Source organism: Emys orbicularis, chromosome 2 (assembly GCF_028017835.1).
Source record: "Emys orbicularis isolate rEmyOrb1 chromosome 2, rEmyOrb1.hap1, whole genome shotgun sequence".
Classification (NCBI taxonomy): Eukaryota; Metazoa; Chordata; order Testudines; family Emydidae; genus Emys; species Emys orbicularis.
This window is the reverse complement of record NC_088684.1, coordinates 206,321,186-206,344,655: the sequence shown is the minus strand read 5'-3', so window position 1 is coordinate 206,344,655 and position 23,470 is coordinate 206,321,186. Positions and strand designations below refer to the sequence as shown.

The window sequence follows — 23,470 nt, the reverse complement described above, 5'->3', positions numbered from 1 at the left end:
TCTACTTGATTTTCCCACATCCGTATTGAGAAATCAGTTAGCCAGGCACTTCTCTTTGTGCAGCTATCACTTGCTTATTGTTTACCAGAGTGAAAAACAGTAATACATATAGAGATTCTGCAAGGAATGTAGGAAGTGCTTTATGGCAGTTACATATAATCTCTGTGACAGGTATGAATAGAAATATATGTGGACAAATATTGCTTCTGCTAAGACTTTTAAAAGACTTGTCACCGGTGTGTGTGTGTGTGTGTGCACGTGTGTTTTTTTTTTTTTTTTTTTTTTTTTCCTAATTGAGCCTATTTTCCCTTAGGGAGGCAGGACACACTGCGTACGAGAAGTCTGCCCCATTCTGTCATGTCCCCAGCATCTCAGTCACATTCCTTCTGGACACTGTTGCCCCAAATGTTTAGGTGAGTGGTTCTTTTCACAGGCATAATGTATGTAATGCAATATATTTCTGCATAGTGGCTTTCATACAAATATTTCACAGCCAATAAAAACCAAAAATTAGTGATGCTTAGTAGTAAAGGCTACAATTTGCTTTTTATACAGGTAGGGTCTTGAAGAAAGATACAAAGGACAAATTTTGGGAGAGGAGTTGGGAAATTTGTTGTGTGTGAGAGAAAAGAATATAGTTGATTCCCACCTTTACCACACATGTTTTGCAAAGCAGGGTGAGATTGGGGGAGGCAGCTCATTGAAATGTCCATAAATCCTAGAAAGATGCTTCACCTTTTGTTATTTTATTCAAGTCGGTTTCCCCATTTTTGGTTTTGAGGAAATAGCGATCGAAGGAAGTCCGTCAGCTGAAGTGTCCTCATTAAAAGCTATTGTCAGAATGGATAGGGACCTATTAATTTGTGTAATTGTTCACTCCCTGAAGGGGCATCATAGTCTGAACTAGGAAGATTTTCAGTTAGATTAAGATAACTCAGTACATGCTTTTGCATCAGATGGTTTCTTCTCCCCCAGAACATCAAGCAATATAAACAATGTGAAATCTTGAGGGAGGAACATCTGCCCTCCAGTTGTTGACACTGGTGGGGGCCCAATTTGGACCAGAAAGAATCAGTCTGGCCACTTGTCTACATGCAAGGTATTAACATTAAATTAAAGATTACAGGGATTGGAATAGAAATGAGTTACCTTTAGTAAAGTATTGCATGACTTATTTACCTCTAATCTCAGATACTCCCCACCTTAGCTCATCTCTGCTTTTGGTTCCAGAATGGCATCATGATCTCCAGGTACAGGCTGGGGAGAGGGTGCTGCTTCCTTCTACTGCCAAGAAAGCTTTTTAGGATTGCTTTGCCATCATTCTGCATGGCCAGCACCTTGAAAAGAGGGGAAGTCCAGAAACCCTTTCCCTTGAGGCTGAGGACAGTTGATGTTACTCTCGCAGCTGGGCTCTGTTACTGGATGTCTGAGAAGTCTCAGAGCACATGTACTCTGGGCTTCCTAGACACCTCTCCTGCTCTGGATCACAACTCCAGGGGAAGCCCTAGGGAGATGTCAAATTTAAGAGGAACAGCAGCAGGTTCCCGAAAAGAGACTTCTGGGCCTAAAAGGCATCAGTGATGTAGAGACTCAGGGACTGAGCCAGACTCCTTTTGGGAAGGCAGACTGTTCCAAACCACTCCGAATCTGAAAAAGGTTAAGACTTTGGCTTGCTCTTATTTTGCTCATACTATCTCCACTCACCCCTTGATTCAATAATCCTCAGTGAATCACTCTAATTCAGGTGCAAAGAATAGCAACAAGCTATCATGAAGGGAATCTGGGTTTTAATTTTGTCTGCCATGTCTGAAAGAGTTGGGACCATTACAGACTTGATACAACTCCTCTCACCCAGTTAGAGGGGATTTTGTTGTCTCAGACATATCCCATACTAGAATCTTGAGCCTATTTCCAGGGCTGGCTTAACGAAAGGACACAAAGGGCCATGGCCCATGGGCCTCCAGGCCTGTAGATTGTTTCAGCATCTCATAATATTTAACATATTTTGCCTGCTTGAAACACAGCTTTTTATTTTAATTTAATTTTATTTTATTAGAAGCTTTATAAATACCTGGCTCAGACATAAAACTGCAGCACCAGAGAGTACACTCCCTTAGTTGTCACCTACCACCCCACACTGGAACCCATACGGGGTATCATCAAACAACAACAACCCATACTCGATGGGGACCCCATTGTGAAAGAAATATTTCTTTAACTCCCTCTTCTGGTCTTCAAACAACTCCCAACTTCTCATCATCAGAATCAAGCTCACCACAGACCAGGACACACCAACTCAAAGTGGCACCATACTCTGCCAGAACAGATGCAAAACCTACAGACATATCTCCACTACTACAATGATTAACACCCCCTGTGACCCGGGCTGCCTTGAGCAGCCCTCACTGGAAATGCCAAGGTCAGGGCAGGCTGTGGGTGAGCACTTTTCACAAAGCAATCATTCTATATGTGACCTATCAGTCTTCATCTTCAAAGAAAACCTGCACAACACCTTCAAAAGATGAGCCTAGGAGCTTAAATTCATAACTTTGCCTAGTCACTAAAAATCATGGACTGAAGAGAGACACTGGATGTATGGCTTATTATAACAATCTATTTCCCACTAACAACCCTCCCCCAGGTGCCTTCCATCCTTTTTTTTTTTTTTTGCTTCCCCCCTTCTGACTGAAGGGGTGTTAATGAGCCATTCTTTTTAGGTGACAAATCTGAAGAACTGTCCCAGATTGAGGTGTCAATAGAGGAAGTTTTGGAACAAATTGATAAATTAAACAATAATAAGTCACCAGGACCAGATGGTATTGACCCAAGTGTTCTGAAGGAACTCAAATAATGAAATTGCAGAACTACTAACTGTGGTATGTAACCTATCACTTAAATTAGCTTCTGTACCAGATGACTGGAAGATAACTAATGTGATGCCAATTTTTAAAAAAGGCTCCAGAGTTGATCCTGGCAATTACAGGCTGGTAAGCCTAACTTCAGTACCAGGCAAATTGGTTGAAACTATAGTAAAGAACAGAAATATCAGACACATAGATGAACACAAATTATTGGGGCAGAGTCAACGTAACTTTTGTAAAGGGATATCATGCCTCATCAATCTAGTACAGTGGTTCCCAAACTTGTTCCGCCGCTTGTGCAGGGAAAGCCCTTGGCGGGCTGGGCCGGTTTATTTACCTGTCACGTCCGCAGGTTCGGCCGATCGCGGCTCCCAGTGGCCGCGGTTCGCTGCTCCAGGCCAGTGGGAGCTGCTGGAAGCGGCGGCCAGTACGTCCCTCGGCCCGCGCTGCTTCCAGCAGCTCCCATTGGCCTGGAGCAGCGAACCGTGGCCACTGGGAGCCGCGATCGGCCGAACCTGCGGACGCGGCAGGTAAACAAACCGGCCCGGCCCGCCAGGGGCTTTCCCTGCACAAGCGGCGGAACAAGTTTGGGAACCACTGATCTAGTAGAATTCTTTGAGCGGGTCAATAAACATGTGGACAAGGGTGATTCAGGAGATATAGTGTACTTGGACTTTCAGAAAGCCTTTGACAAGGTCCCTCACCAAAGGCTCTAAAGCAAACTAAGCAGTCATGGGATAAGAGGGAAGGTCTTCTCATGGATCAATAACTGGTTAAAAGACAGGAAACAAAGGGTAGGAATAAATGGTCAGTTTTCAGAATGGAGAGAGGAAATAGCAGGGTTTCCCAAGGATCTGTAGTGAGACCAGTGCTGTTCAACATATTCATAAATGTTCTAGAAAAAGGGGTAAACAGTGAGGTGACAAAGTTTGCAAAGATTTACAAAGGGATCTCACAAAACTGGGTGACTGGGCAACAAAATAGCAGATTAAATTCAATGTTGATAAATGCAAAGTAATGCACATTGGAAAACATTATCCCAACTATACATACAAAATGATGTATGTTTGCCACTCAAGAAAGAGATCTTGGAGTCATCATGGATAGTTCTCTGAAACCAATGTTCCCTCTAATTTTTTCCATCCATGTGCAGAATGAATTTTGTTATGTGCAGCACCAATATCGTGTGCCACCAGTAGAAACAAAAAACCTAGATATAATATAAATTTTTAAAAAGTTACCATAGGTATGGAAGAAGAAGAAATAATATTAAAACAAGGGATAATTAACAAGGTGCACTACTTAAGATGTTTGTTTAATATGAAATCAAATAAAAAGAAAATTAACACTGCAAAATTTTCAGTAGTCCTCTCTCCCCACCCCAGTCCCGGGGTTGGGGGAGAGGCATCTCTCCCCACTGCAGCCCCGGAGCTGGGGGAGAAGCGTCTCTCCCTGCCACAGCCCTGGGGCTGGTGGAGAGGCATCTCTCCCTGCCATAGTCCTGCATGCCTCAAGCTCCTCCATCACTGCCCCACACCTCACCCAACAGCCCTGACCCAACCCTATTCCCCATCTCACCCTACATATCCTCCAGGCCCATCTGTGGCTATACCGCTGTGTGTGTGTGCCTGTACTAATAAGGTGTGTGGGCCTTAATGGCCTCTTTTGTGGCCACACAGGTGCGCAGCTTAGAGGGAACACAGCTGAAAGCATTCGCTCAATGTGCAGCAGCAGTCAAAACAGCTAACAGAATGTTAGGAATCAGTAGGAAAGGGATAGATAATAAGACAGAAATTATCATTATGCCACTATATAAATCCATGGTATACCCACACCTGAATACTGTGTGCAGTTCTGGTCACCCCATCTCAAAAAAGATATATTAGAATTGGAAAAAGTACAGAGAAGGGTGACAAAAATTATTAAGGGTATGGAACAGCTTCACTATGAGGAGAGATTAAAAAGACTAGGACTGTTCAGCTTGGAAAAGAGGTGACCGATAAGGGGGATATGATAGAGGTCTATGAAATCATGAAAGGTATGGAGAAAGTGAGTAAGGAAGTATTAATTACCCCTACACATAACACGAGAACGAGGGGTCACCCAATGAAATTAATAGGCAGAACGTTTAAAATAAACCAAAAGGAGTACTCCTTTACACAGTGCACAGTCAACCTGTGGAACTTGTTGCCAGGGGATGTTGTGAAGGCCGAAACTATAACTGGATTTAAAAAAGAATTAGATAAATTCATGGAGGATAGGTCTATCAATGGCTATTAGCTAAGGTGGTCAGGGATGCAACGCAATGCTCTGGGAAACTCTAAACCTTTCATTGCCAGAAGCTGGAACTGGATGACTGGGGATGGATCACTCGATCAATTGCCCTATTCTGTTAATTCCCCCAGAAGAATCTGGCATTGGCCACTGTCAGAAGACAGGAAACTGGGCTAGATGCACTATTGGTCTGACCCAATATGGCCATTCTTATGTTCTTATGTTAATGGGCCACTTCACTTTGAATAGTCCCTTGAAATATGTGTTAACTACTTATGCTAAACAATCTGTTCCACCTTGAATTTAGCTGTGTCACCCAGAGTACATTTCCCAGACCTGAAGAACAGCTCTGTGTAAACTCGAAAGCTTGTCTCTCTCACCAACAGAAGCTAGTCCCATAAAAGATATTTCCTCACCAAACTTCTCCCTCTAATACCTTGGGACTAACAGGGCTAAAACACTGCATTCTTTGACAAGAGCGTTCTTTTAACATTTGTGAAAATCTCATGTTAATTAAACAGATATTCTGTTATCTGTTTATCTTTCTATTTAATCTTATCTTTGGACAAACTGTAAGCCTCTTCGTTTAAGTGGTTTTACTCCTTTACCAGATATTAACTAAAAAGAAATTAATTGCAATTTGGAATATAGTGATGAGCTATTAGAGTCCCAAATGCCAAAATATGGGTTTCTCACCAGTCTGAGAACTAAATTAATGTCATAATAATAAGTTAGTGCCATGCTGCACTTATTTGCAGTAATCATTTTATTCCTTGGAAATGACAGACAGATATCTATCTGACAGATAGATAAACTCTCAGAAGGTTGCAAGATCAGAGCGTGGCTCTCACCAAAGAAAAAGTAGGTGAAAGCATGTTGTTGCTTTAAGTTTGCTTTGCTCAAAAGGGAAGATGAGGTTAGTGATTTTATTTGAGTCTTAAGTGGATTTTTGTTCATATCAGAGAACCAATATATTGTCCATCTGTTCAAAAGAATTCAATAAAACAGAATATGAAGAACAGAAGAGAGACAGGTGGAGTAGCAAGACTGGGGTTTTGCATTGCTTGCAGAATTGCAAGGTGCTGGAAGACTGAGGGCTGGTCTACACTGGGGGGGGGGGTCGATCTAAGATACGCTACTTCAGCTACATGAATAGCGTAGCTGAAGTCGACGTATCTTAGATCGATTTACCTCAGGTCCTCACGGCGCAGGATCGACGGCCGCAGCTCCCCCGTTGACTCCGCTACCGCCTCTCGCTCTGGTGGAGTTCCGGAGTCGACAGGGAGCGCGTTCGGGGATTGATTTATCGTGTCTAGATGAGACGCGATAAATCGATCCCCGATAGATCTATTACTACCCGCCGATCCGGAGGGTAGTGAAGACATACCCTCAGTTGTTGCAGTGCTTTGGGAGGGAATTGATGCTTCTCTAAACTTTACTCTGACCTATGCTGTCAGGTCCCTTACTATCGTGCAAACAAAACATTTCCATAATATTACCTTTCCTCCACTCCTTCCAAAGCCATGTAATTTGCTTCATGGAATGTATATTCTCCACACTGATTTCCTTTCCTTTATTTATTTTTTGATGGTTCCATTCTGATTAATATAGGTAACTTTAACATTATGTAAATTCCTATAATTTCTGTAGACATGTTTGAGCATAATACATAAAGCTACACTAAAGGAGTGTATCAAACATCTTTACAGAGTCTAATCATTTAACGGCTGTCCGGCACATAGCACTTTTGCGCCAGTGTAACTAAATTGAAAACTCCTAATGTTAAACCAGTTTGATTCATGCTTTAACCAATTTAGTTTAATTCCATAATATACTGAATGAAGAAACATAAATGTAGTTTAGACTAGATTAAGTGCATCTATGTTGGGGTTTGGACTGGTTGATTTTAAATTTATTTAGTTACATGGGTGCACTTGTATGGTGGTGGGGCGGAGGAAGGTTTTCCAATAGAAACATGTCCTAAATCATATTAAAATCCCCTCCCTTATGGGAAAATTAGTTCTTTGAGTAATGAACCCTATTGTATTACACTGAGGGTTTACACATATGCACCATGCATCCAGAGCCAGAGATTTTGAAAATAGTAGTGTCAGTTGCTTCATGAATCTGCCTGGGCTCTCCTCATGGTTTCATCCAAGGTGATAAAGGTCGGGACAGACCAACCTCGTCTCCAGTTCCTTCTCATCGCCACATGGTCCGGGTCAGAACTATTAGTGTTTTCTTATATGTGATGCACTTTAAAAATACACAATTGTACATAGTTAGTTTTAGAGTGGTTTACTGTTTTTTTGTTTTTATAGTAGTTTTTAGTAATTTGATAGTTTTAGGAGTAGAATTGAGGTTCTTCTGGGATAGTTTAGTTCTGTGTGAATACCCCCTGCTTTCCCACCCCTATACCCATGTGCAGGTACTGAACCCTGCTAAAAATCTCAGGCTTTAAAATCTGTGCCTCCTTCCCATATTCCTTCTCCGTCAGCGATGAACATCAACGCTGCCTCTACTGCTTAGGAGAAGCCCACATTTCATCCACGTGCAGTATCTGCCAGACTTTCCCCAGCCGTACCTGAGAAGGTTGGGCTCTCCACCTCTGGAGGCACCTCATGGAAATTGCCATGAGACCTGATTTGGACCCTGGTCAGGCAGCCCCCTTCCTCCCCACCGTATATCAGTCTGAAGCCGCCAGGAGTGCGCCTTCAGCTACTGAATCTGAGGCCAACACCAGCAGTGCCACCACTATGGACCCTATGCTGGGGCCTACTTGGGAGATAAGGAAGCATGCACATAAGCATGCCAGTTAGTCTTCCTCTAAGCTTAAGAAGAGAGAGACTCCGTCCACAAGTTCCAGTAATGGGGATGGAGTGTGCCCTAAAGCGCACAAACACGTAAAGGAGCCACACAAATTGATGGATCCACTGGTACCAGGTGTGGATCCGCAAATGCAGTCAACATCGGCATCCATCAGAGCTAGAGAGCCGTCTTCTCCCCGGAAGACCAGTGCTCCTGTACTGATTCTGGGGACTGAAAGTATCCTTGACTCCTGGGAGGTCTGGAAAAGCACCAGAGTGCCAGGAAGTGTTTGCCTTGGGAGAGCCAAAGTCTTCACACCTTCTGGGGCTCTCTACTTCCAAGTAGAGTTTATCTCTGGGACAGAACATGCCACATCTGAGGCACTCCTCACCCCTCGCTCCTGGTGTGTACTTGCTTCTGTCAGTACTGCTAATGGAACTGGTCTCCGGGTTGTCTTTGAAGGAATCAGATGAGGGACAGGCAACATCCATCCCTTTCCACCACTACAAGTACCAATGGAGGCCTTCTACATTGTGGCAGTATCCCCCACTCCAGCCACCACAGAGCCACTGGCTTCCTACGCCATGGGGCTCTCAGCAACACCCTCCGGATGTATCATGCTGACCCTACTGGGGATCCTTGCCCCATTATTCATCCTCAGAACCTGTCCGTTACATCAGGGAGGCTGCACCTATTTCACTGTGTCGGGTCCTTTTTGAGTAGATGCTCGGAACTGATAATGGAAGATGAGTCACTCAGTTGGGCTCTGACAGTACCACTGGAACAGGAGAGATTCCTGTCGTCCTCATCAGATCCTGCAGTGGCTTCAGCTTCCCCTTCATCCCCTGATAACTACCGCCAGTCCCAGGAGCTCCTGTATAGAGTAGCTGGAGAGTTCCACATTCCCCTGGAGGAGATCCAGGACACTCAGCAGAAGCTTCTGGACCTACTTCACTCACTCATGTCGGGTAGAGTTGATCTACCAATCAACAATGCCATCCTTGAGCCAGGTAGAATTGTTTGGCATATTCTGGCCAAATGTAGGCTTACCCCCAAAGGGGCAGAAAATTGCTACTATGTGTGATCGGTTTGGTCACAGAGACCCCCTTGGGACTGTCATCTGACATGCTGAAGTTACCTCTGAGCCCATTTTCCCTCTCAGCTTGGGACTCCAGAACCCTGCCTTGTTGAGCCAGACACGCTAGCCTGCTGCAACACAGACCCAGGTCTGGTCCGCACCCCCAAAGCTGCAGACTTAACAGAAAACAGTTTAGCAGGTTACCTGCCTCCAGCACCCAGGCACCCAGTTCGCAATGGGATCCAAACCCCAAATAAATCCGTTTTACTGTGTATAAAGCTTATGCAGGGTAAACTCATAAATTGTCTGCCCTCTATAACACTGATAGAGAGATATGCACAGCTGTTTGCTCCCCCAGGTATTAATCACTTACGCTAGGTTTACTAATAAGCAAAAGTGATTTTATTAAGTATAAAAAGAAGGATTTAAGTGGTTCCAAGTAATAACAGACAGAGCAAAGTAAGTCACCAAGCAAAATAAAGCAAAAACATGCAAGTCTAAGCCTAGTACATTAAGAAACTGTTTACAGGTAAAATCTCCCAGCTTCTTCTAGTCTTCTCACAGACTAGACTAGAAAGCTTCTTTCACAGATTAGACTCCTTCCTAGTCTGGGCTCAATCCTTTCCCCGGTACACTCCTTGTTAGTTCCAGCAGACATCTTAGGTGGAAAGCAGGGGTGTTCTCATGACTGGCAGCCCCCTTTGTTCTGTTCCACCCCCTTTTATAGCTTTGGCACAAGGTGGGAATCTTTTGTCTCTCTGGGTCCACACCCCTCCTTCAAAATGGAAAAGTACTAGATTTAAGATGGATTCCAGTATCAGGTGACATGATCACATGTCTTGTGAGACCCCAGCCTCCATTCTTCCAGGGCTGATCTGCACGTACCCAGGAAGGTTTGCAAGTAAACAGAGCCATTTACAGGTCATTGATTCTGAAGCACCCTTAATGGCTTCCACTTAATATGTTTACATCAGTAATAAAAGTTTATATCTTATTCTCCTAACTCCAGACATAGAAAGAATACATAGAAACAAATGGGATAAGCACACTCAGTAGATCATAAGCTTTGTAATCATACCTTACAAGAGACCTTTTGCATAAAGCATATTCCAGTTACATCATATTCACACTCATAAGCATATTTCCATAAAACAGTATGTAGTGCAACATCACACTATGTACCAGCTAAGGGTCTGAGTTTCTCGCATCCTCTTCTGACTTAGGTACTGCTTGTTAATTACCCTCAGTGGAATACAATACAGACTACCACTCGAAGAAGAAGAGGGGGTTACTTACCTGTAACTGGAGGTTCTGTGAGATGTGTGATCCCTATCTGTATTCCACTTCCCACCCTTATTCCCCTCTGCTGTGGTTCCTTTGGTTTTGCGGTGGAGAAGGAACTGGAGATGCGGTCGGTCCATTCCTCCTTTATCACCTCGGATGATAAAGGGAGGGATGAGGTGAACCAAGGGCACATGCATGGACCAACGGACACTACTATTTTCAAAATCTCTGGCTCCGGATGCATGGTACGCATGCGTAAACCCTCAGTGGAATGCAGATAGGGACCACACATCTCAAAGGACCTCCAGTTATAGGTAACTAACCTCTTCATCTTACTCAGATTAATATCTGCCTAATGAATAGGGAACTGTTTAAAAAAACTTTCTAGACACCCAAGTGGAAATATATAGCAAATGACGCATTGCACGTGTATTTGGTCTGGGAACAGTAAACTGTTATTTTTGTTGACAACATGGCATCCTTTCAACCACATTCTGTGTCTGTTCTTTTTGTATTCAGGCCAGAGGAAAGTGTTTGACCTCCCATTTGGAAGCTGCCTCTTTCACAGTGATGTTTATGACAATGGATCCTCTTTCGTTTATGACAACTGCACTATGTGTACCTGTAGGGTAAGTCAGTAACAACATTCCTGTGCAGTGTGCTGTGGTTTTTATTGCCTAGGAGAGATGTTTGTAAGATTTGAGTACTACAGGGCCTGACTCTGTACTGCGAAGTACCTTGTGTGGTCATTTACATCCAGGCAAAGGGAATGTAAAGGGCTACCAAATCAACATGGTCAGATTTTACATGACTGCAAAAGCGCAAGTTGAGAATTAAGCCCTGATTGCATTATTAAATGAACACACTCTGAAAGTTTTCAATAAATCTTTCAATAAAATATTTTATTCTAAGCAGATCTGATCAAAGTAATTATTAGCTACATTGGGTGGAAATGATTACCTCAACACACACAGATGTTACAATTCGGGGTGAACATTGTCCTAATAAATTAGTGTCCCCTTTGCTTTTCTTCTGTCCTTTTGCTCAGAATTCTACAGTGGTATGTAAGAAGAAGTGCTCACCTCCTGGAGAATGCAATAAAAGCAAGGAACACTGCTGCAAGGAGTGTGTCTCGTACGTCTCTCCTGAGGAATTGAAAGTGTGCAAATTCGGGAATAAGATCTTTCGGGTAATGTTTTGGGGGTGGCTCAATAATGGGTACCATTGTAATGGCTGAAATAGCACTGGATTACTATAACTTAGTGTTGGGGTTTGCTTTTTAGCAGAATTTTCATTATGCTGATTGCCAACAGGCGCACATTTTTAATAGTGAGAATAATTAACCATTGGAACAATTTGCTGAGGGTTGTAATGGAGTCTCCATCACTCATAATTTTTAAATCAAGACTGGATGTTTTTTTCTAAAAGATATGCTCTAGAAATTATTTTGGGAAGATTTATGGCCATGTTGTATAGGAGGTCAGACTAGATGATCAAAATGGTCCCTTCTGGCCTTGGATTCTATGAATCTATCAACAGAATAGGTTGGAGGCAAATATTTGCAAAAATTGCCATCTGCTGTTGGTGTTTTATGTTTGTATAAGTTCTGCTGACAGAAAAAAATTAAAATTAATTTCTCCTATACAGTAACTCCTCACTTAATGTCCTCCCGCTTAACGTTGTTTCAAAGTTATGTCACTGCTCAATTAAGGAACATGCTTGTTTAAAGTTGTGCAATGGTCCCTTATAATGTCGTTTGGCTGCCTATTCTGTCCACTGCTTGTAAGATTCTGTGGAAGGAGCAGCAACTTTACAAGGGAGCATTGCACAAGTTCCTCTTCTCCGCCTCCTCCCCCTCCCTCCCAGCGCTTCCCCCACCAGCAACCAGCTGTTTGGCGGCACTTAGGACTTTCTGGGAGGGAGGGGCAGGAGTGTGGATGTGGCTGCTCCGGAGAGGAGGTGGAGTGGGGGTGGGAAGAGCTGGGCCTGGAGTGGAGCAGGGACAGGAAGAGGTGGGCCTGGAGCATCTCCCGGCAAAGTCGGCGCCTGTTTTTCTCCGAGGAACCTGCCGCTGCGAAGGTGCTTCCTAGCATCCTTGCCTGCAGCGGGCTGTGCCTGTGTGGGGTAAGCCAGGGACACTTCCCAACCACATCACAGTACAGTACTGTACAGTATATAATGCCTTTTGTCTGCCCCCAAAAAATTTCCTTGGAACCTAACCCCCTGCATTTACATTAAATCTTATGGGAAAATTGGATTTGTTTAACATCGTTTCACTTAAAGTTGCATTTTTCAGGAACATAACTACAACGTTAAGTGAGGAGTTACTGTACTTGGCATGCTGTCTCCCTCTCCCCACACAGAGAATCAGGTTGCTGCTTCATGCCGAATAATGCATTTTTAATCACAGGGTTGTGCTTCCCTTTCCCAAACAAATTCTGATAGTCATAGAAAAGGTATTTTTCAGTGGTCTTTATCAGCTGAGTCAAAAGGGAGCCTCCTCCAGGTTGAGCCAGTAGGAATTGTGCTAAGCTTGTCTCAGCTGGAAGTTCTGAATATATTACAGTTCACAGCTATGTTACAAACCGTGCTTCCTACACCCCACATTGGAACGCCATGTAGCAATGATCTCCTCCTTCTCTCCCACCCAAAATTTGTAGATCTGTAATGATTTATTGCAAAACACTTCTTATATTGCCACGTCCATGTTTGTTTTTTCAAGTGTGTGCAGCTTCTTTCACATTGTGTTGGAACAGACTCTGTCACCTTGTTGGCTATCTGTGAATTAAGAGAATCAGATCAAATGTTAAATCCCTTGAGTACACTGAGTTTACTCATTCCAAATTGCTTTCCATTAATTCCATTTTACTTGTATGTAGCTGAAATGTTTATTCTGTAAATTATATGTGAACAAACACCATGCTTAATAGATGCAAAGAAACTACATTTGATCTGACTAGAACTTAAACAATGGCACTATTGTATTTCAGGTATAAATATCTACTTCTTGAGCAACCAAATGAAATACTCTGCTTCTTGTGATTTATTTTATTTTGCTAACAAGTGTTTACGAAAACACAAAAAAGGGGTGGGTGGGAACGGGATCTGATTTTTACCTTTTTTATACAACTGTTGGAAATAACTCTGTATAAGTCAATGGAGTTACATAAATATAAAACAGGAGTGAGATCACAATCAGGCAACTGTTGTATCTTCTTTTAGTTGCTCTCATGCTTGGAGATCATTTCTTTTGCCATGATGTCTGTCAACTTATGCTGCACCAAAATGGTTAGACAATTCTGCATAATCTCAGAATAAAAGACAAGGCAGAACAGCCCTTAAAAATCATGCTGTGCATAAAAAATCAGGCTGTTTTGCTACTTAAAATTTGAGGGTGCTTTCACTCTGATCCCAACACTGAGGAACTCTAGTGTAGGTGGATCCATAATCATTTTCTGTCCTCTTGGATTGCCTTTACTTTCTTTCTGTCTGCCTGCCCCTCACCCTTCCTCCTCAAGCATCCTGTAAACAGAAAGCTTGCACATTCGGGCTCTACATGGGCTAGCACAGGACTGTATGTGGGTGAGGTGGAATGCTTTAGAAACTGCACTTGGCAAATGCAAAGGCATGTAGAAATGAGCCAGGACAGTTCCCCATACTTTCCCGAGTATGTTAAAACCATATGAAGAGCATTCTGCTGCCCACTTAATACTTTTTTAGAAAGACAGACTGTCTTCTGGAAGAATACCGTTCCTGCTATACATTTGGGTAGTTTAGTATTATATCTGTTCTAAACATTTTCAGATGTTTAGCAGATCAAGAGTCTGCTAAAGCACTGTAAGTAATCTAAATTAGAATTCATTATTTGTCCATTCCTGTGGACCCAGAATGATGCCACATCTGGTAATAAATCCACTGTATTCTGACATCTTAATGAAATGCTTTCACATCCAATAATTTAAACATGTCAGTTATCCGAAGGTAATGAATCAGATTTTTCTAATTACGTCAGCTTAAATGAAAATTCACAATAGGTGTGATCACATCCTGCTGGTGCGAGAAACAATGCAACTAATCAGGTCATTCAAGGTGAAAGAAAACATGGACTTGGAAGAATGATTTTCTAACCTGAAGGATCAGAGGGAAGAAATCCCTGCTCAGCTTCATTTTTAACCGGACTGGGTGTGGATGAGCACCTCATAATAATTTAGACTAAACAATGATGTAACTCCAAAAGGGAAAGCAGTGCTTTTCTGTGCAATGAAAAGGATACATTGTTGGAATAGCTTCCTTCCGCCACCCCAGCTGATAGCGATATCATGTTCTCCCTCCTGCAGGATGGAGAGATGTGGTCCTCTGTTAACTGCACCATCTGTGCTTGTGTGAAAGGCAAGACAGAGTGTCGCAAGAAGCAGTGCATTCCAGTCAACAGCTGCCCTCATGTGAGTTTTTAATGGAATAAGTTCTCTCCCCCGACCCTCATTTATCTTTGTCAGTGTTTCTCAGTTGAACTGGTGTACACGAAGCCTGGGGAAGACGGAACCGTCAAAAATTCTAGGGTCTATAGTTGACTAGAATTCTCAATTGTTGTGTGCAGTGTTGTAAACTGTGTTGGTCCCAGGATATTAGAGTCAAGGTGGATGATGTAATATCTTTTATTAGACCAACTTCTGAAATGTTCTGTGTAAGCTTGAAAGCTTGTCTCTTTCACCAACAGGAGTTGGTCCAATAAAAGATATTACTTCACCCACCTTGCCTCTAGAATTCTCAAAGCACTGCAACATCTCCTTTCAGGTTTGCCTAGCTCTGTCCTCAGCCCTCTCTCTTTGCTCTGAAGGCTCCCGTGCATTTGCTCCCCCTTTTATATCTGAACCAAAGCTGCTCTCTCTGCTCCCAGGCTTTCTTTTCTCTCTCACATATTCAGTAGCTTTATTGGTCTAACATTTTGTGTTTTGGATACCTGTAATTTGCAAATTATTTAGTTTAAATAGTGCAAGCTTTCAGGAGAAGCAGATCTAAAATGACATCTTATGCAGAGAGTCATTTTAAAACAACCTGCTGAAGAGACCTCCAAGTTATTAGCATTACTCCTTCTCAATGTTTCCTTCACTGTCATGGAAGCCAAATGGAGAAAATACTAGTCACAAATACCCGTGACAAACTCCCGTGAATAGAAATGTTTTGGTGACTTTTTGACAGCCCAGGGCAGTGGTAGAGGTGTTATAAAATAAAGTGTTTGTCTTTGGTTCTCCAAATGCTATAGAGGCAGGGTCACTGCACCAGTGAATCTTTGGAACTCTGTGCAGTAGAGGCAATCTTCTCCTGCACCTTTTTTGGTGGTTCAAAGGAGTTCAGTCCTTCAGCCATGGGCCTCCCTAAGCTTCACAAGAGAGGAACTCTGCTACTCTATACCTTAGAAAGTGTGCATTAATGCAACTCTTCTGGGAGTATTAGCAGGTAATGGGATTCCCTCATGCAATTCTTAAGGAGTGCATAGGAAATGAGAACCTGGGACCATAGAAAACTTTTTATCTAGCACATCAAGTTTTCTATGAGAATTCTTAGGAGCGTGGCACCATAGAAAAAATTGGATGCCCCTCTATAGTGTCCTACATTTACCCAATTTAAGCTTTTAGGGCTCCTCAGAGCTCAGGTTGCTAAAGTTATTTAATATGACCCGGGTGCAAAATACATTACATTATATTTCATTTAAATAAACTTATGAATGGAAAAGACTGGAAATGATCCGTTAAGGTAATAAATAAATGTACTGTTCTCCTTGTTGTTCATACAATCAACTGAGGAAAACAATGCCACGTGAAAATTCACCTTATACATTCCAATAGTAGCGTTAACTCTCCGACCCATAAGGCACACTTACATGCTCTTTCAACATTGTCATATTACAGTCCTAGCATGTGAGGTGTGAGTCCTAGACTCATAAGTGAAGTCAAGGGAAAAAGAGCAAAAAGAGTTAGAAATCCTCCATTAAAAATATAGAAAGTAAAGGATTTTAAATGTTGAGAAGCATAGGAAGCATGTAAATTTAACTTACAAAATGCCATTAGCAGCTTCATAAGAAATAAACATCCCTTTATAAATCCCTTGTTAGGATAGAAAGGCTTTTACCTGAAACTGTTAACTAAATTATACCAGCCCTGGGTTCTAGGTGGGGCTGGAATCCAAATCCAAATTAAGCTTCTGAAGCTGGGATGAGTTCTCAGGAATGGAGTAAGCTCCCAAATCTAGAATAAGCTTCTGAACTAAGCTAAATTCCCAGGCTGCTGCTGGCTTCCAAACAATACTAAACTTCCAAGCGATAGTGAGCTTCTGAACTACGATACACTCCTAGACTAAAACAATCTCCTGAGCTAAACTAAACCCCCAAACTGAGTTCCCAAACAAGAGCCAGCTCCTCCTCAGGGCTAAAAGAAACAGCTGTGCCATCTCTCCACTCCCTAATAGGTTCTAACCCAGCTATCCTGTCCCAGGATTCAAAATGGAGTCTCACAGTCTGCAGCAAACACTGCCTTTCCTTTTCCAGCTCCAACCCCCCCCCCCCCCCCAACCTACAAATCAACCAAAAAAACCAGCCCTTTGCCAAAACATCATCCTAATATAAAAACACATTATTCTTGTTTTTTTCAAGATAAGGGCTATTAGAAGGAAGAAAGGAGAAAGCAACTCTATATGTTGGGTTCTAATTTTCTCTCTCTCCTTAAGGAATTTTAAAGCAAATAACATATGTTACTCATTTGATCCTTTTCACAAAGATACCTATACTTTGCGTAATACAAGATATAGATTTGGTAGTGATGTGTATGCTGCAAGTTTGTAAGCATATTATGAAATAGGCTGAAGAAAAATTGTACAAGATAATACTGTATTGTTTAGAAAAAATATGGGTAGGATCTTGATTTCCTTACTAGTTTTAAATAGCATTCTAGACCATTAGACCCACTCTTGTGGGACTATTTGTGGAGTAAGGCACTGCTTGGTGCGAGTAAGAGTGGCCTCCTGTGATTGTGCCATTAAATTCTGTGTCATAATGCACACATACAAGGGTGAAAGAGTTAAGGATATGCAGGCAAGCTTAAATATTTATACCTTGACTTATAAAAGCTTAACTCTTCAGCTTTAGCATTTTGTTCATGAAGTTTTCCTGATGGAATATTGATTCATTCATCAACCTAATTCTAAATTAATTAGGATTTTTATATCTGACTAGGAACAGGCTTCACACTGGTAAAGCTGTAGATGTTTTTTATACCCAGTAACCACTTGTATTACTGTCTGGACTGGTGGCAGGTTGCCACATTTTGTGAGACTGTTTCTGCCATTTCTTTCATTTTCCCCAAGGTTATACACATTTTTTCTTTTTTTTTTTTTTTAGTATAGAATCTTTTACTATTTCTGATAATTTCAGGAAGTGCCTTTCTGAGTTTCTTTCATTTGCACACTGAGGCAATGTATGTGTCTTTATTTTAATGCCCTCCGGCCACACTGATAGGAAAGTCAGCCCTGCTTTGGGTTTCCACTGAGCCTTTTGGTTCATGGTTTCTGCTTCCACTTTCTGATCATTCTACAGGCGCACTTCCTCTGTTACCTTGGGCTTCATTCTGCAATGTGCTGAGCACTCTGGCCTCGATCCAGCAAAGCCTTTAAGCATGTGGGTAGTCTGGCTGAAGCCAACAGGCATGCACATATATTTAAAGTTGAACGTGTACTTAAGTGCTTTACTGAAATGGAGTAAACTCATCTTCAGGATTGAGTCCCTGTAGAGATTCTCTAGCCCTCTTCTTTTCTAAGGCGAGATCTCCACTACAAACTTATATCAGTATAATTACGTTGTTCAGAGTGTGAAAAATCCACACACCTGAGCGATGCAGTTATACCAACCTAATCCCTGGTGTAGACAGTGTATGTCAACGGTGTATGTAGACGGTGTATGTTAACGGGAGCTTCTTCCATCAACATTGGTACCGCCTCTTGGGGAGGTGGATTAACTACACTGATGGGAGAAACTCTCCTGTCGGTGTAGTAGTGTCTTCACTAAAGCATTACGGGGTGCAGCTGCACTGCTGTACATGAAGCTAAGCCCATATTCTCCTCACTTACCCCTTTCTCCTCTCCACATTCTTTACTCTTCCAAGTCCTTTGCTTTCTTTATACCATCTCCATTCTCTCTCTCTCACTATCATTTTCTACCTTGCTGCTGTCCTCCTCACACCACCAGTACATACCACACTTCTAATTAGTAATACCAGCCTGGGCTAAAGCTGAGTTGCTGTAGAGATGTTTCTTCCAATGCTACTATGAAAGTGCATGGTGATTTTGAAGCATAAAATTGTCTTTGAGCACCATTTCTATGAAATGGTTAATTGAGCTAAGTTCATTGCACATGAAGCCTTTCAGAGGATTTGATTCTGTGGATAAATTTTGAACCCGTGAACTTCATGTGAGTTTAAAATTTATTCAGAACACGTTCTCCCATCCCAAGCACAGACAGTGTTTAATTTTATACACATCTGTTATTATTACAAACAAAAAGTTGCTGTTTTTACTGCAGTGCCAAATGAGGCACAAAAAAACAACAGCTGTTGCTATTGCACAACCAACCAACGCTCCCCCCAATCCCTAATTATTCTTGCCTTTAAAAAAATCCCTCCTCAAACATAGACTTGAAAACTCATGAAAAAGAAGAAAAATCCTAGAAAATAAAAAGACTTGAATGCAGTCTGCTTATAAATATTCATAGGTAAAAATGGGATCACATCACTTATCCCACTCCTAAGGGAACCCTCAGTGCTAACGAACTCTTGCAGCACATGTTAGCAATAATGGGCTTCCTTATTCTACAAGACAAAAACAGGATCCCATGCCAACATAGTGGCTCAAGTAACCAGCCTCAGCAGGCTGCCTTGCAGATTCCAATTTCACTTGAATTCCTGCCATTTCCAGCCTGGCTGATGATTTCAACTCTTTTATTGAAACAGAGAGCTAAGAATATTCAGTATAATGTATGGGCATTAAGCTGCATGTCTCCCATTAATGCTAATAAGGGTTGCCCAACTAAATCTCTCTGTATATTATTTTGGGGGTTTATATGGCGCTTAGTTAAAGGTGTTTAAAAGTGTTTTATTATAACAGGTGCTTGAGAGACTCGGAATCACAGTCTGGTCCCTGGTTCTCCCATTGCTCTGGGAGAGAGGTAACCCACATGAGCTCTGTACCTGCTGCTGATTACTTCTCCATTCTCGCCAGTTCTGCTCTGGCTGGTGCACTGAGAGGGGCAGAGCCAAAGCTCTGCCCAGTTGTAAGAGAACCAGAGTAGTAGCCCTACAGAGGCTGCTCTCCCCTCCATGAGCTGCCACAAGTGATGTGGAGAGCCAATGCAGGGATGTAAGGAAGTTCCATATGCTCTTGCTTCCTTGTATGGGTATGCTGGGTGACTTACAAAGCACTTTCAGTTATAATCACCCCAGGTTTCAATAAGGGTTTGTCTACGCAAACGAGTAGTTCGTGGCAAGCTGGGCTGTGAATCTGCCCTGCAGTAGCCTGCTGCAGACTAACTTTTTGTGTTGGACAAATCCTTAAAAACATCCACCTTTCAGGTTGAGATGTTCCATGTTTATTCTCAACTTGAAGGTCAGTTTCAGCAAATTTGAACTAAATCAATTAGGCCACTTTTTAATTCAGTAAAGATTTTGAAAGAACACATGCACACGCACACGCACACACACAAACAAAAGCACATATTTCCTAATTCTTGCAACCTCTGTTTGAGACAGAACTATTTAAAACACACACACACACACACACACACACACACACACCCACCCACCCACCCCTACCTTGGCCTGGGCAAAGTGGATTGAGCCTTTGCTCAATATTACTAATATTGGACCAAAGTCTTTGCTGATGTAAATAGTACACTTATGGGGTTTCACCCATTGGCTCCAGCAGAGAATTTGGTCCACTATTTCTAGTTTAGTAATACGATTTTGTAAGGGATATCACTGTATTTATCCATGGAAGAGAATTTGAATAAACTTGATTTGTACCAGTGAGATCTCTTACTAGTATTTGTAGTTGGATGAATGACTCTCTTTAGTAGGGATTTCCCATAAGCAACTGAAGGGATACAAGCAATCTGCATCAGAAATTAATCGTATGTATTTTATGGGAAAAAGATTGGAGTCTTAGTTATATAAAACAACTAGTGTACTTTAGATAGCCATGAATACATGAGTACAAATTCCCCCCCGCTCTCTCTAAGAGAAAAGTAGCAACAGAGAGCCCTTTTAGTATTTTATTTCTTAGGGGACTGCCAGGAAGCTTTTTGAATGTTCTGTCTGTTTTTAACACCTGATATTTGAAGCTGTAACCAGGGCATTGAGTTCAAACACAACTTGAACTATTTTCAAAGGTTTATCCAGCCTTACAACATAACAGTCGTTGCTCCAAAAACTCTTTCAGTAAACCAGTCTATCTTTTTCCCAATTAGGGTAAGATCCTGAACAGAAAAGGATGCTGTCCTATTTGCACTGAAAGTGAGTAAGTTCCTTCTTCACATTTTAAAAATTCTCTTTTATTCTATCAGGAAAAAGTTATAATCAAAACGTGTTCGCATTTCATCTCCCTCTTTTTTGATGGAGGCATAGACAGGCGCTTTTAGCAGGGGACAGAGTTAGTATAATATCTTCCATAAATTAAAAATAAAATATCTGTCAAAGAGAATTTTTAATCTTCCAAATACCACTTTTTGTGTGTGTCAAATTAGAGGAAACATTTCTCGCTATGCAGTATAAATTATAGTTTGCCTCTGAAATTTGCAAATGTTATTTGATTCATTTTGGCTACAGTCATCCAAGTTAAGGTAGTGATATGAAGAAATACGAAGCATAATCAGATTTCATGCTCCAGGTCCTTAGTGCTGATTTGTGGGAGTCAGAAAAGGTTTGCAAAGGTCAAACAGGAAGTCTGTGGCAGAGATAGGGAATACAATGGAACACAGGCCTCTTGATATAATTCTGTGCTTTAGCCATAGCATCATCCTTTCCCTCCCATAGCCCTATTATCAAAGTATTAAAACATTTGCTTAAGTTCATCCCTATTCAGCAAAGCACTTAAGCCCATGCTTAATTTAAAGGTAGGCACATGCTTAAGTGCTTTACTGAGTAGGGATACACTGCTGAATCAGGGTCTTAATACTTTATAACAGAGCAGTCCGAAAACTAAAAATAATTCCTATGGAAAATGTCTGTTTTTTGTCTGGCAAATTTCAAAAAGTAAAAAAATTTAATCAGCTGTAATTTATAATCATTTATGTTGGCTGCTATCAGATTATGCAGATGATATACATTAAATCATTACTTCTTCCATTATGCATCTCAAATGTACTGAAGCACTCTTAACATATTGTTATTAGACATGTTTAGAGCAATTGTATAAACACCATTCGGCCTTAGTAAAGGAATTTATGGTTGAATTGGTGTCGTGAAAATATCCTGTATTAATAAATTAATCCAACACATCTCTTACCATAAATCCAGTTCTCAGTACTCCAAGCCTAGAATGAGTGACATTGATCATAGAAATATGTGACATAGACTCAGAATGAGAGACAGAAAAGAGGAGCAGATGGAAGGATCTTGAAATGAAGCAGGATTTGTTTTAACAGATATAAATTTTCTGTGTACTCAGTTTCAGAGGCACTGAAACTTTCAGAGACCTGGGTTCAAATATGACCTTTTACAAGTGCCATGAATTTGGTGACTTGAGTCTTGCCTCTAGTGGTTACCTTGTCAGTTACAAAATCACAGCATGACTTGACGTGATGGGCAGCTTCTTGTAGAAATTCTTAGGCAATAATTTATAGTAGGGCAACATCAGGATCATTTGAGAGGGAGGTAAATTAAAATCTTAAATGGATGATGCACTATGTAATTCACTACCATTAAAAGCCTTCCTGAGCTGAACTCAAAGTATTTGCAAATGGACAGTGTGCCCTTCTTCTTGAGATGGATAAAGGGAAGAGGATGATGTCATTTTTTCAGAGCTATTTTCATTGAATTACAAAGTGTTCTGCTCTCCAGGTGCCAGGGGAGTTGTTATTTTTGTTTAAAATAAAAATAATTAAATTAAGATTAAAATGACTTTTGAAGGTTACAAAAGACTCTGTGGTGATTTATGTAAGCAATAACCCTCAAGACAAGTGAAACTAAAGGCCAAGTGCCTTCACCACTGAAGAAGAGTGTGATGCTTATATACCTGCTGTTATTGAAGTACCAGCTGTAGCTCATCAAGTGACACCTTACTTAAGAACAGAGTGAGCCAGACCCTGGGCAAGTATACAGACAGGGGAGTGCTAAAGAAACCATGCCCCTCTTGCATTCTGGGCCTGATTCAACTCCTCCAGAAGTCAGTAAGTGTATTTCCATTCACTTCAATGGGCCGTAGATCAGGCCTTTTCTGTGCAGGGGCTCGGGATAACGGCAGTCCCTCCTAGCAACTGTAGAGTTTCTAGCCAAAACAGACAGAAGGGGAGTTATGGCCCCATCCCTCCTGCCCACACTGTCTGGCAGAGCTGCCTGGATGCAGAAATGGGAGCATTTTACACTATCCTAAAAGTTGATGCAGTAGGCACGCTCCTCTGGGCCGACTAAAGGGACAGTTCTTCTTGGATCTCCCTTTGGGGTGGTGTGTCTCAGCACTGGCCCCAATGCTGAGGGGGAAATATTAAGTACAATGTAGCTTTTATAGAATTTTTTTTTTAATTAACTAGCGAGTTCCGAACTGGTATACTTATAATGCAAAGTGTCAGAGGTCTTGCAACAGCAGCCTGCTTCTGATAAGATAAGCTGTTACATTACACACATTACACCTATTAATACACTAGACATTTCTGGCCGTCTAGCAGACATGGCTTCCCAAAGCAAAAACAACATAGGAGGTACAAGAACACACTGTGCTCAGGAGAGCTGAGTACTGATGTGCATAGCCAATTTCTACAAACTGGGTCCAAAACAGTCATTGTTAAAAGACAATTTTTTTTTTTTAAGTTTAAAATGTATTTTGCAAAACCGTTTGTGGCAGAAGGAAAAAGGACCTCGTCTCCTAAAGGGGTAGTGAGTCCCTTTTGTCTATTGCTGCTGGGATTAAC

General features: G+C 41.7%; 1 protein-coding gene across 1 annotated transcript in view; it reads left to right on the top strand.

Annotated features, from left to right (window-relative positions):
* Positions 1-23,470, top strand: part of BMPER (BMP binding endothelial regulator) — a 211,904-nt gene that overhangs the window by 109,888 nt on the left and 78,546 nt on the right. The window contains exons 7-11 of the mRNA XM_065399446.1: positions 314-413; positions 10,825-10,934; positions 11,354-11,494; positions 14,643-14,747; positions 20,813-20,858. Of these exons, the coding sequence (XP_065255518.1) occupies positions 314-413; positions 10,825-10,934; positions 11,354-11,494; positions 14,643-14,747; positions 20,813-20,858 (502 nt within the window). The remainder of the gene's footprint in view (positions 1-313; positions 414-10,824; positions 10,935-11,353; positions 11,495-14,642; positions 14,748-20,812; positions 20,859-23,470) is intronic.